This window comes from Hetaerina americana, unplaced genomic scaffold, assembly GCF_022747635.1.
Source record: "Hetaerina americana unplaced genomic scaffold, ioHetAmer1.1.p SCAF_31, whole genome shotgun sequence".
In the NCBI taxonomy this organism is placed as follows: Eukaryota; Metazoa; Arthropoda; class Insecta; order Odonata; family Calopterygidae; genus Hetaerina; species Hetaerina americana.
This window is the reverse complement of record NW_027286886.1, coordinates 3586097-3599168: the sequence shown is the minus strand read 5'-3', so window position 1 is coordinate 3599168 and position 13072 is coordinate 3586097. Positions and strand designations below refer to the sequence as shown.

The window sequence follows — 13072 nt, the reverse complement described above, 5'->3', positions numbered from 1 at the left end:
GTGTCGCCTTAGGTTTCCCTGAAAATTCTGTATCCTAAAAATCACACAACTTGGTTGAAAATGAGGGTGCCCAGAGGTATGCTAAGGAATCAAACCCAGGCCCAGGTATGATTCCTTGGCATTCCTCAGCATGATTCCCCAGTCAGTAGTCCAACACTCTACCTTGGACTACCTCGTCCCACAAATTTAATGAGCAGAATGTTTTCAGAGATACATGTTATATTTATGCAAGGGTTGAAAGTATTAACTTTTTTAATTTTACTTGGCAATAGAAATTTTACAAGTGCCCATTATATATACCCTTTATTATCACCGTATTTTCCCATCGATAACGTGCACCTTATGTATAATGCACACCCAGAACTTTGTAGTTATCATGAATTTGTATAGATACTGCGTGCCCAAGGCTTCATAGTTATCTTGAATGGGTATAGATGCCGCCGCGCATCTGTATATACATATATAGTATGTATATGTATATACATATATATATATATATATATATATATATATATATATATATATATATATATATATATATATATATATATAGTGCCCAGATAATATATATATATATATATAAACCATAAACACAGTAATCAACCCGAAGGTCGTTTTAGTAGGTGATGGTAGATCACCCAGTACTAAGCCTTATACGGCGTGTGAAAATTCATACATCAGGGTAGGGGGGCCAGTTCCTTTCCCTGTGCCGGTTATGGTTGCCCAGGAAGACCTGGTACCCGAAAAATTATTTCAGCTTGGGTGGAGCTGCAGGTGCCCAGAGTGCCTTGCCCGGAAATCGAACCCGGGACCCTCCGGTCAGCAGTCCAACGCCCTACCCACAGGGTCCCGGGTTCGATTCCCGGGCAAGGCACTCTGGGCACCTGCAGCTCCATGCACGTAAAAATTATATATAGTATGTGTACAAATACGTCTATATCGGGTGTGTGTGTGTAAAAATATGTCTATATTTGGATTTTTTCAATTTACATTACATAACTCGCATCATCATTTTTTCGATCATCCGAAACGATCGGATGATCGAAAAACGTGCACATTATTGATGGGAAAATAAGGTAATAGAAATGGCACCATACAATTAGATTTTACCTTTATTGAAGTCTATATAGCTCAAAAAATTTTTCCCCAGCCAAGGTACTTTAACTTTTCAAAGTTCGACTACACTTCAATTGTCAATTGTACTAGAGGTGAGCAATCACAATGCCACACAACATTGAGGAAGCAAATGGATATGCAATCTACAGCCAGAAAAACTAGCCACATTACTATAAAAACATTATGAAACTTACAGCATCGTTCTTTGGAGACTCAGGTGATTTCAGTTTTTTCGTCATGTGAAGATGCTTCATCATGGCCTGTAATCTATCCCTCTCCTTTTGAAGTTGTAACTCAAGTTGTGACACAACTTGCATTTGAACTCTTGCTTGGGCTGTTGAGCGATCATCCAATACATGCTCTGTATTTAGATGCCTGCAGTATTAATAAAAACAGCATGTTGATAATAAGAGGAACATTATTCCTTCTTTATAGATAGACTAATGTACGATGGCACAAAAAGTAAAAAAAAATGAATGTATTACCAGACATCAAAAAAATAACCATGTGAAATGGTTGGCTATTTTGGTAAGGCATGACAGCAGTATCAGAGAAAGGAATAATGAAACAACTGAGATGTACAGGATCAAAAGAATGATTAAGATTAAATGTACTCCATAACAGTATGCACATGTTATGTTTATTCTGTTATGAAGTCATGAAGAATTATGAGGATAAAATAAAGATAGAAAAGGAGAAAAGTAAATGGATTGGAGAGCTGAGCAAAACTACCTTATCTCTAAATTCTCAACTGTTGGTGATCACAGGAGAGTGGAAGGTACCAAATATTTTGACATATTTTGACCATTAAGCAAAAGATAACTTTTGTACTGGCAAGTAATACTTAGGTTTGATTTATAACAGTTCCTCCTCCTCTGATGTAGGACGGGTATTCAATCAGCCAAACAACTGTGGGATCAATGAACTACTTTAGATGACAACTTGTAACACTCTTCTAGATATCCTCTAGAGACAATGCTCAGAATGCTTCCAAGGGCCAAGAAACCATAAGTATGATTTTTACTAAAGATCTCCATTTGTTCACTGACTAAAGTGCAGAGTGAATGTTGAGAGTACTGCAATGACCTTCATCTAAAGCCCAACAAATACCCTTATCTCAAGACTAAATGATGAAATGCACAAATAAATTCCGTGTTTTAAAATATGTGAAATAAATTACGCGTTTTAAAATTCACCTTTTGACTTCTTTGTCGGGGGAATCATATGGCCAATTTTTGGTAAACAATGGTAATGAGTTCTTCATTTTCCTTGAGGTGAAATATATTAATGATAAAAAGGTGGAGGACATACTGCCAAACCATATGTCCTCCAAGCCTGTACACATCCCTTTCACATCAGATCATTTCTCTAGTATATTGGTGACAACCAGTTCACTGAGTTTCACAGTTTAAGATTGTTTCTGCAATTTTTCATTCTAGTTGTCAGTATTTCTTTCACCTATTGAATAAGGAGATAAGGTGATTGATTCTTATCTGCTGAAGATATACTACAGCCTCCGCTTCTGTCTTTGGACCTACCCCCTAGCCTGAATATAACAGATTCTTGAGGCACAACACCCAATCTGCCATGCAATGTCCTGGCACAAAATATTTGCCCCAACCTCCTAACCATTTGACTTCTTCTCCTGAAAGAAAGACAAGCTCTAGCAACTGAAAGTATAGTTAAAGGAATATGGAAAAATTCTGCATGTTCAGACATAAAATATGGAAGATGAAAATCTGAATTGCTAATACTAAGGTTTGGTTTCCTGTCTTCATAGGAGCATATTTGTCACAAAACAACCAGTTGGTACCCACACGAGAATTTTAGTCTTCATCCCAGGCTCTATCAAAACTACCCAATGATCCCTCTCTTATTAGGCAAGTTAAAATAATTGCAATAGAGTTATTCAGATCCAAACAAAAATCCCATCATCAAATTTTCCATGGAATTACAATTGTGAACAATCACTTTCAAAAAGATGTAATACTAATTTCTGATCTTATCGGCATCATTATATTATTTCTCAATATGGACATGAGTAGCAGGCTGTTATGACTTGAGGATACTTGACCGCGTGGGTTATACACTGAAATGAACATTAGCACGGTGAAATGATTCACGAAAAATTTAGAACTTGAATTAAACAAAATAAATTTCACAAAAATAGTGTTACCCAATGCATTAACCTCATTTCATTCACACATAGTTTGAATAATCTATCAGAGGACATACTGTTATGATTTTTTGCTTTAATACTATTGAAATCGGACAACAACAAGTTTTTAGCTAATTTTTATGCCACTGTAGGTTAGGTTATTACATTCTTTACAAAAGTACAATGAGATCTTTTATCATTTTTACATGTTGATGACAAAGCAGTACATCATTGGCTACCACCAGGATATAGCGGTAGTATTTTATAGTATCACCCATGAACTTTATAGCATCAGAGTTTATCAATGCCTTAAACCTATTTTCATGACTTCGATACTGGTGGGTGATGGCTGACCAAGCTTCAGACCCTATGAAAAGTTCATGCAAACTAGACCAATGAACATAAACTAATGCACAGTAGTTCTGATATATTTCAAAATGAAGGAGAATTTCAGATACTACAACTGAAAATGACAGAGAAGACTGAACTCTCTGATAGCTTTAGTCAATGACCAGAGGAACTTAATGGAGAGATTAAATAGTAATAAGAGAAAACTTACTTTGTAAACGACTCGATATTGTCATATATTGCTTCACAGCCAGGCCATTTACAAACACCATGGCCATAAAGGGGATGGACTTTTTCCACTAAATTTCCACTATCAAGATTTGAACCTTGAATGCCACTATTATCCAGCATTGGCTTTTCATCCACACCACCAAAACCATTAAGGCCATCACGCTGGCAAGCTCCCAATGGACTTAACATACCTGAAAATTTGACAAAGTAATTTTAACAACCACATTAGTTATGAACTATGCTTGAATATAAACCACTAGTAAACTTAAACGGTAATTACCTGTATCTCATTGAAAGTCCATTTTCACTTCCAATTAAATTTAAAGGACTCTCTATAACAATATTATTCTTTTAGTGCTTACTTCCTTTCATTATCAACAATCAAGAAATATGTATAGTTATAACTCAAGATGGACATTATTTTTTTGATAACATCAAAATACTTTTGGCGAACAGTTAGGCAAATGAAATATGGCACCCCAATCAAAGATTAGATGTTATCTGGTTTTACAAATATACATGCCAACATCATTTATACAATGCCAATGACATATAACTTAATTAGGCAGTAAAATAGAGGTTTAGCATGTTTAAAGCAGAGAAAAAAGTTCACTCTACCATTCAGACCACACATGGTCTTGTGGACCATGCCAATTGGATGTGACTCTGAGGTGTCATTTGGGCTTTCTTTCCATGGGTGAGGTGGAGTGGGAGGTAATACTTCCCCAGGCCCTGGACCAGGTCCCTGCTCCAGGCCTGTTAAAGAGAAAGGAAATCCAAGGATGTAGATTCTTCCACCTGAAACCCATCTTTGAGCCAAACTTAGTTCATAATCAGCATTATTTCCTAAATTATCCTGCATCAAGGCACTGTAATATTTAGAATGTATACAATAAATAGTAACCTCTTCCTAAAAAGATAATGACACTGTTTTTGTACATACTACATAGGATAGCAACAAACAAATAAATTTATTCAACAAGATATTTTTTTTCAGGCAAGCAATTGTATATAAAGTCTTCAATAAAAGACAAGGCACATAATGTGATAGCCTTGTGGACTTTTTCATGTTTATCACGTCTAAGCAAAGTGAGAATTATATCCATATTGTTAATAAACTAGTGACATGTTAAAATCACATTTAAACCAAAAATGAATCACAATTATGCATGGATATAAGGCTACTCTCACACTCCTTCATGAGTGCATATGGCAAGGAAGAAAATTGTGATAATATTTTTGAAGTGATCATGCAATTACTTTCAGTGAAAATAAAAGAGAAATATGATAGCAGACAAAATTAACAAAGAGCATCGAAGAATGGAGGCTTTCATTTATAACCTTATTTGTAATCTTACAACTTAAAAATTATGGTAGCACTTTTAATCACCAACTTTATCAAATATGGAACTTAGACGCATAAAATGTCAGCAGAAAAAGAACTCTATACAGCCATGCATAATAAGTTTGATGAATTCTATGAAAAAACCCCTATTGACTCACTAACCATTGCCAGGGGTGAGAACCATTGTCTGAAGACCAATTCCATGCTGTAATAAGTATTGCCGTTGAGTAAGCTGTAACTGATGCATCAACTGTTGCTGTTGAAGAGCAAGTTGCTGCAGTGGGCCAGATGCCTTCCTTTTTTCATCAGTCTGAATAAGATGTGTCTGTTGCATTAGGTTAAGCTGCAGTTGTTCCTGTAGTTGCTGAATGCCTTGCTCCAATTGTTTACGCCCCAAAACAGCCATATGAATTTCCTGTTGCTGAAACATAATTCAAACAGAGTCAAAACTGCCAGAACATATAATGAGGTGTAATACTGTCAATGATATCTAAGGGGAAAAATACTTGAAAATTTAGAGGATTAAGGTAATGTGCATGAAGGGGTACTAACTGGTCCATCCATTACTCCTCAAGATATAATATTGATGATGTTTCATTAACATGGTATTTGTAAAATTCCCCATGCTATATGATTAAAGAGAAAAAATAGTTATGTCATTAAAACAAACTATACAATTATATCAGGCATCTTCATTTGTCATAAATGTCAATACAAAGAAATGTGTAATTCAATGATTAAGGATGCAATTTTGATAGCATTGATATTTCAAAAAATAAACACTTAAATTACAGTAAATTACTTCCTTAGTTGTTATTTTATAACATACAAAGAGGACACATCTAAAAAGTTCACCAGCAGTGAAAATGCACAGGCCAAATGCATCGTGTTTACGACTAAAAACCCAGAGCAAACATGATTTGCACACACAAAAAATCTTCAATAATTCCAACAGATAATGGCAAAAAGGCAGAAAGGTAACACTTCCATCAGGAAGAAAATTACACTCATTTTCACAACAAATATTGTTTGCACTAAATGGTGATAAATTGCATAATCTGAAAGAAAATCAAACATGATCCACCAAGATAGTGTAAAATTAAAATCAATATCACAGGGTATCCATAAAATTAGCATTATTTTAGCTTGGCAACTGCATTCAGTAAAAGAGCGCCATGGATATAACTCAATTATCACACAAAGATCATTCAACTCATGAGCATTTCAGTAAAGCATGGAATAATGAGTAAGTACTTTTTGAAAAGGTGTAAATTTACATTTAGATTCATATTTTTATTCACTTCTTGAAAAATGAGTACATTTTACAGGGAACTTCCCTTATAAATTGAATTTAATTAAAACTATTTTTAAAACTGCAGAAAGTGATTAAGATCAAATGACCATTAAGGCTGGATAAAAAGTACCTATATCAATTTTCTTGGACAAAATTATGAGATTGTATGCTTTAAATGCATGCTGTTCCCTAAAAAACTGAAATTGCAAAAATTTAGCATCATCATTAACCTAAATTGCTATAATTATTGAATGCTTAGATCCATTCCATGTATCTTCTCCAAAAAAAACAGATTATAAAATTTCATATTGCCTCAACAATGACTAATACAATGCTGAGGTTGAGAAAATAAAAATAAAAAACATCCAGTTTACCCTTCTCACCAAAAGTAGTCGCAATAAAACTAATTCCAGACAGGCATTAAATGTTTAAGGGCAGTCAGTGTATTAATCATACATTTTCATTTTTGAATCTCTCCTTTGATATCCTACTTTGTTACAAGTTTCAAACCCTCCTCTAAGCTTAAATCATAAACACTTTAATGATTTTACTCTCGTTAACTTTTATAATTGAATATATAAGTCCAGCTTCACTATTTGATGATAGTGCTTTCATGTGGTACAGTATGCATTTAGTCCACTGGTTATTGTCTCATTTATCCTGCAAAACTCCTATTCCTTTCCATATCAGCTCAGACTTCATATAAGTTCTCCCTCCCTTGGTGGCAATTTAAAACTCAACCAAACCCCTCTCCTTGTTGGTTACAATGAAATACATGGGCATTTACAGGTAGACGATTCACATGAATTAAACATGGTATCACAACCTAACTCAACCCCATGGCACCCAGTTAATACTAATTCCATTACATGCATAATTCATATCTTGACAATAAGTTCTTACCTGAAATGTAACAAGGACTTTTTAAATGAGAAAAAAAATAGGTTGTTTATTCTGCTACAATTTAGAATGGAGAATCAACCCTAAATAAATAGGGGTGCATAGAGTGCAACACAATTATTTGTTAGCAAAGTAATTTCTCAACTTCCCTAGATATTCTATGTAAAAGGTCAAAATTTTGGATTTATGTTAATGAATCTCATTTGCTATCGAGGGAAATGCGACTAAATAAATTAATATATACCCCACCTATGAATAAATTCAATAACTGAGATTCTGTAACTACCACATCTTAGCATAAGATTATTGAAAGCAACTCTTAGCTTAATGGTAGACCATTAAGTGAAATCTACCAACAGATACCTTGCTCTACCTTAAAAATTAGGCCCTCTCATTGTGAAAATATCGTAACTTCAAGAAACCACAACCCTAGGTAGTGCAAGCAATTGTAGCAAAAACTAATTTTGTTTTTGAGACCCCCCAGGTTTATTGTTTGAAAATCTGACACTACTCATAAAAATATATCTTACAAATCAAAGATTTTTACAAATCCTAAGCCATGGTTATTCAACAGTACAATTTATCCACTGAGAAACAATTTAATTCACAGGGCAGCATGCAGTATACATTGCCACCCTTCAAATGCACAGCCAACCAGAATAGTTTATGGAATATGCTCAAGATAGCTGCATTAAAATTGCTCACTTTGAACATTTTCTTGAAGACACTAACCAGGATTAGGATAACTGTGCAAGAAATACATAGGGATGTTAACACAAAAAAATGCAAAAGAGAACAAGAGAAATTACTTCAAACATTTTGTAACCAGAAGATTATTCTAAGTTGAATTTTTCCAGCTATGCTAATTATATGGATTCAAAATGCAATACAGAATGGAATATAACATTTTTGTACAAATTACCAATAATATCAAGAATTTAGATATCAATAACAATTACCTCCAAGGGAATTTCAAATTTTAACTGATATGAACGCTGAAATGGCAAAGTTGAATAAAAGTCTAATGGTCAACAAAACTTTTGTTTCAAAAAAATAAAATATCAGCGAAAAATAAGCAAATATATGCAAAGCCTTCGCAAAAGCGAAAAGATGAGGGTGGTGAAGAAAAACTTCCATCATTTCAAATTTCACTTTTTTTTTACGAATCTACTTTGATGTCTCCATTCTTAAGTTTTGCTCAACTAAAAGCTTTAAAATAGGTCCTTTGCATCTTTTTATGCACCCTGAGCCACTTACAAATGTGCATCTAAATATTATTTATATACATTGGTAAAAATGTTTCCTGGAATAATTCCATGGCTTGCTAGTTTCACAATCAAATTTTCTAAACTTTTCACCCAAATAAAAATAACAAGAACTTAATGCAGGGAAAGATTCAAGCAAAAACACCTACCAGAAACAATAATTATATTTTTGAGCTTCAAATCAAAGCCAACACTCACTCGCCTGCTCAAATATGAATGACACAAATGGCTTATACACTTTAAACTTAAATATGGGCTTCTTACTTAAGACTCATAGAATTCATATTTATCAGAGATAAAACATTAATGCTCAGGAAATCTGCAACAAATTTCTAAATATCTAACTTTTCATGCAAAAATTTTAACTCACCTTCAAATCCAACATGAAGCTAATCACTGGAAAATTGGGTACATGTTAGCATTCACATTCACACTAAGTTACAAATACAATAACTTTCATTGTGTAGGATCACTTTGACATCACAAGAAGGGATTCTTTTGTTAATCATAAAACCTACCCTTTGTAAAAGACACTGAAAACTACTCAAACTGACAAACAAAAACGGTATTATTGTGCCACCTAAGAAGAAACCTTCTATAGCATCTCACACATCATAAATCTAATTTTACATTTCTCAATGATAAATCTAAATTGCCATTAATCATGTTAACACTCAATAAAATCTTGACTATAACTGATCATTTCATGGAAAAATTTACGATATAATCACTTTCTTCTAATGAAAACTAATTATTCCCACCAATAGGTATGTTTGAATAGTATCCCAAGAGAATTTAACTGATAAAAATATTCACTACAGAACTTAACTAACCTATCCTCGAGTACCTACATATTTAATGAGAAAAGCTAATTCATGTTGCTTTGAAAATTTTCAGAATTCAACCCATGACTATTGAAAAGCACAGAAAAACAACTATGCTGAATTGATCTGAAACTAATAAATAACTAGTTCTAATCATTGGTGTTTAATAAAACAAGTGAATTCAGAAATAGAGCTATTTTCGTATGCTCAATAAATATTTTCTAAAATAATATCTATCATCATCAAGGTGAATTACTAAAAAACATTATATTCATGAGGCATACCCTGGCAGCACAATTATCAATTCCTTAATATGAATCTAGCATCATTATAAAGTAAAGTCTCCCAAAACATTCTCTCCTACCCTCAGATAACACAAAAATATCTTAGTTATGAAATAAAACATTCCATCTTGCTCCATGAACTACCCTGATCAAGCACCTTCATAATTTATAACTTAATATGTCCTTCCAGCTGAGTAAATGTGGAGGCACAAATGTTTGAATTGTTTGAATTCTACTCTGTGCAAAGAAAAATGATGGAACTACGTATGGCACTAATTTTTGGGACATTTTTAAAAATAAAAGTTAATGTTAAATTAGAATTTTTTGTTATCAGACTTCCCTTGCTCAAAGGGTCAATTGCAGAAAGACTTCAAGCCAAAAACTTGACTCCAAGAGAAATTTATCCTGAAATATATTTTCCAGTTATTAAATGCAAGGAGTAAAATTCATTGTAATGACTTCCACAATTACAAATTAAATTAATAAAATTATTGCCACTTAGACAGTGGAATTAATAGAAAATACATGCAAAACTTTGTCACCTTAGGTAATAACTAACAAAAATTTTCTGTTTAAAGTAATCACTTTTCCCTTTTAGGAGTACTTTTAGCCAATTAATTCTCATGAAATATGCAAAAATTTCATTGATACAAGATTACAGATCACATACCTGACATCATATATCCATCATTCTTTCCACCAGTGATGTCTGATAAGAGTGTTTACTACATTAAAATGAAGTTTCATCAGTACTGGGCAAGCAAGTACCTTCATTTGTGATTTTAATCACTCCTGTGATTTCGGGCCTAAAAAAATCCAATGCTCATATTATATCATAAATTCAGAAATTGAAAAGTATTGACAGATGCTATACTCAAAAATGCACACAGAACATACAAAATTTGATAAATTAGATAAAATTATGAACCTTCTTGAGTGTAATAGTTACAAATAGAAAGAACACCCATTCCCTTCCTTCATGGCATTGAATTGCTTGTCTCTGCATTTACAGGTTCTCCATCCGCATTGGTTGTCTTTTGGTAATAATTAGTTCTTTTGTCACCAAAAGACAACCAGCGCAGATGGAGAACCCGGAAATGCAGAGACAAGCAACCCATTCCCTTGTCATTTAAGTCTTTATTTAGTTCAATTACCACGTTGGTAAAAAAATATGAGCTCATGGTGTGTAATACAGCGATATACTACAATGCATTCTAAATTATGTTTGTCATTCACATTACATCATCATGTAATGATATATCTCCCTAGAAGCATTCAACTTATTTATTTAATAAAACCAATATGGCAGGTAACTAAATACGGTGATTTAGCATTTTCCTACATCAACAGATTACCCTGCAAGTTGCCACTGAGGCATATGCCATGGGGATTTTTAGATAGCATACAGAAAGCATTATAAGAGGCATGGTGATGCAGTGATTTCTATTTTCATGATCATAAATTGCATCTCAGAAATAGGATTAAATCTATTGATTAAATAGCACATTTCTCTTTTTGTCTCATCACAATTTCACTCAAAATATAGTTTAGCTTTGGAATGGTTACCTCAATAATCAATGTTAAATAAACTTGTATAATATTTATTTTGAAACTAATGGAAAGCCTATTATAGGCTTTCCAAAAAACCAAGCAATGAAATTATTACCCTCAAAGTTCAACAAATTCGCAACCTTTCTATTGTATATTGTTCAATTCCGAATAAATATTTTGGTGCTGACTCCTGTTACACCAAGCAAGACTCTTATGAATATGCTGACCTGCAGTATGGCTCCATTTTAGATAATTAGTAGTAGAAGCAATTGGATATATCAAGTGCTGTGACAGTTTAGCTCAAATCATAAACTCATCATGAGAAAAACCATTGCATGACAACACTGTACACACATGCAATGTCGATTCAATACATGACTTTCAGATTAACTAGTAATTACATCACTCACTTGACTACCTGAGTATCAATGCTCCCACAAAATCAGAAGAATATTGGTTTAATCAATTAAATGGCAAGAAAATGTTTTCAAGAAAAATTTAAGGAGAGGTACTGTTTCTCACAAGTAAACATATCTTGATTATAAAATTTGTTGTCTCAGGCGTAACTTTGTGGAATTTGCATAACATATTGAAATGTAATGAAATAATTGACTTTGTAATTCCACACACTTTATTTAAAAAACACAACCCAGGTTTCGACGTTGAACGTCATCATCAGGTGGTCCTCATAGAAGCACGCTGGCTATATATATACCTTCTGATCATAGGAGGGAGGGGTTGGTCAGAGAGGGAGGTTGGAGGGGTAAAAAGGTTACAATGTAGCTGGGAAGAAAAGAGAATTACATTTTTGATTTAGACCTAGACCTACCACTCTTCTAAATCAAAAATGTAATTCTCTTTTCTTCCCAGCTACATTGTAACCTTTTTACCCCTCCAACCTCCCTCTCTGACCAACCCCTCCCTCCTATGATCAGAAGGTATATATATAGCCAGCGTGCTTCTATGAGGACCACCTGATGATGACGTTCAACGTCGAAACCTGGGTTGTGTTTTTTAAATAAAGTGTGTGGAATTACAAAGTCAATTATTTCATTACATTTCAATATCTTGATTATAATTGACAGATCACTTGGAAAAATGAAACGGAGAAGACTGCTGACTCAATTAATATACGAAAACTTTTCTTATTCACAATGTGCAGTTACATTCCCTGAAAATATTGGCAAAACTATCAAACTATGTAAAAACTGTGCCAAAGACTAGCTTTCCTCTAAGTTTCAACATTAATTCATGAATTTCCCTTCACTGCAGGTGTCCTATCATCATCCCCTGCCATTTTTCTCCGTGCAAGTATATAAGGTAAAATACAAATGTTAATCATTTTATGTTTCTGAAATATAGCATGATTAGTAGGAGCATAGATAAACGTGTAGATGTGTGTGAGGAGAAAAAATTTTGTGACTCAAGAGTACAAAATTTGCCTTAATGTTGGTTATTAACTGGATAACGCTGAAGCATGCATTTACTAATAGTATCCATATTTTGGAAATCTGGCACTGAGTGGAAAATAAAGAAAATATCATCAGGGATATATGACTGGCAAGGATTTCCTTGTCATAATATCTACAAGAAAATGAACATTTTCGAAGCTTAACAGCCTATAATCATGATCGAAACCGGCATTTAATAATTTAATTAGGGCACTAAGCATGAAAAGCGCTGACAGAGAGTTTAAGAGCTATTAATTATATTACAGAGTTTGTTATAATAATCATAAACCATAAACACAGTAATT

General features: G+C 33.6%; 1 protein-coding gene across 3 annotated transcripts in view; it reads right to left on the bottom strand.

The window, feature by feature from the left end:
- The window catches only part of FoxP (forkhead box P), a 63111-nt gene that overhangs the window by 24538 nt on the left and 25501 nt on the right, over window positions 1-13072 (bottom strand). For 2 of the 3 annotated variants that reach the window (XR_011701579.1, XM_071589026.1), the window contains exons 5-10: window positions 10436-10571; window positions 9028-9053; window positions 5361-5619; window positions 4472-4609; window positions 3834-4044; window positions 1311-1491 (exon numbers count right to left, since the gene is read on the bottom strand). Coding sequence is in view for 1 of the 3 variants with exons in the window: in XM_071589026.1 (XP_071445127.1) it covers window positions 1311-1491; window positions 3834-4044; window positions 4472-4609; window positions 5361-5619; window positions 9028-9053; window positions 10436-10445 (825 nt within the window). In the remaining 2 variants the exon portion in view is untranslated. Of the gene's footprint in view, window positions 1-1310; window positions 1492-3833; window positions 4045-4471; window positions 4610-5360; window positions 5620-5750; window positions 8187-9027; window positions 9054-10435; window positions 10572-13072 lie in introns of those variants that run through there. The other variant, XR_011701580.1, reaches the window with a different exon arrangement.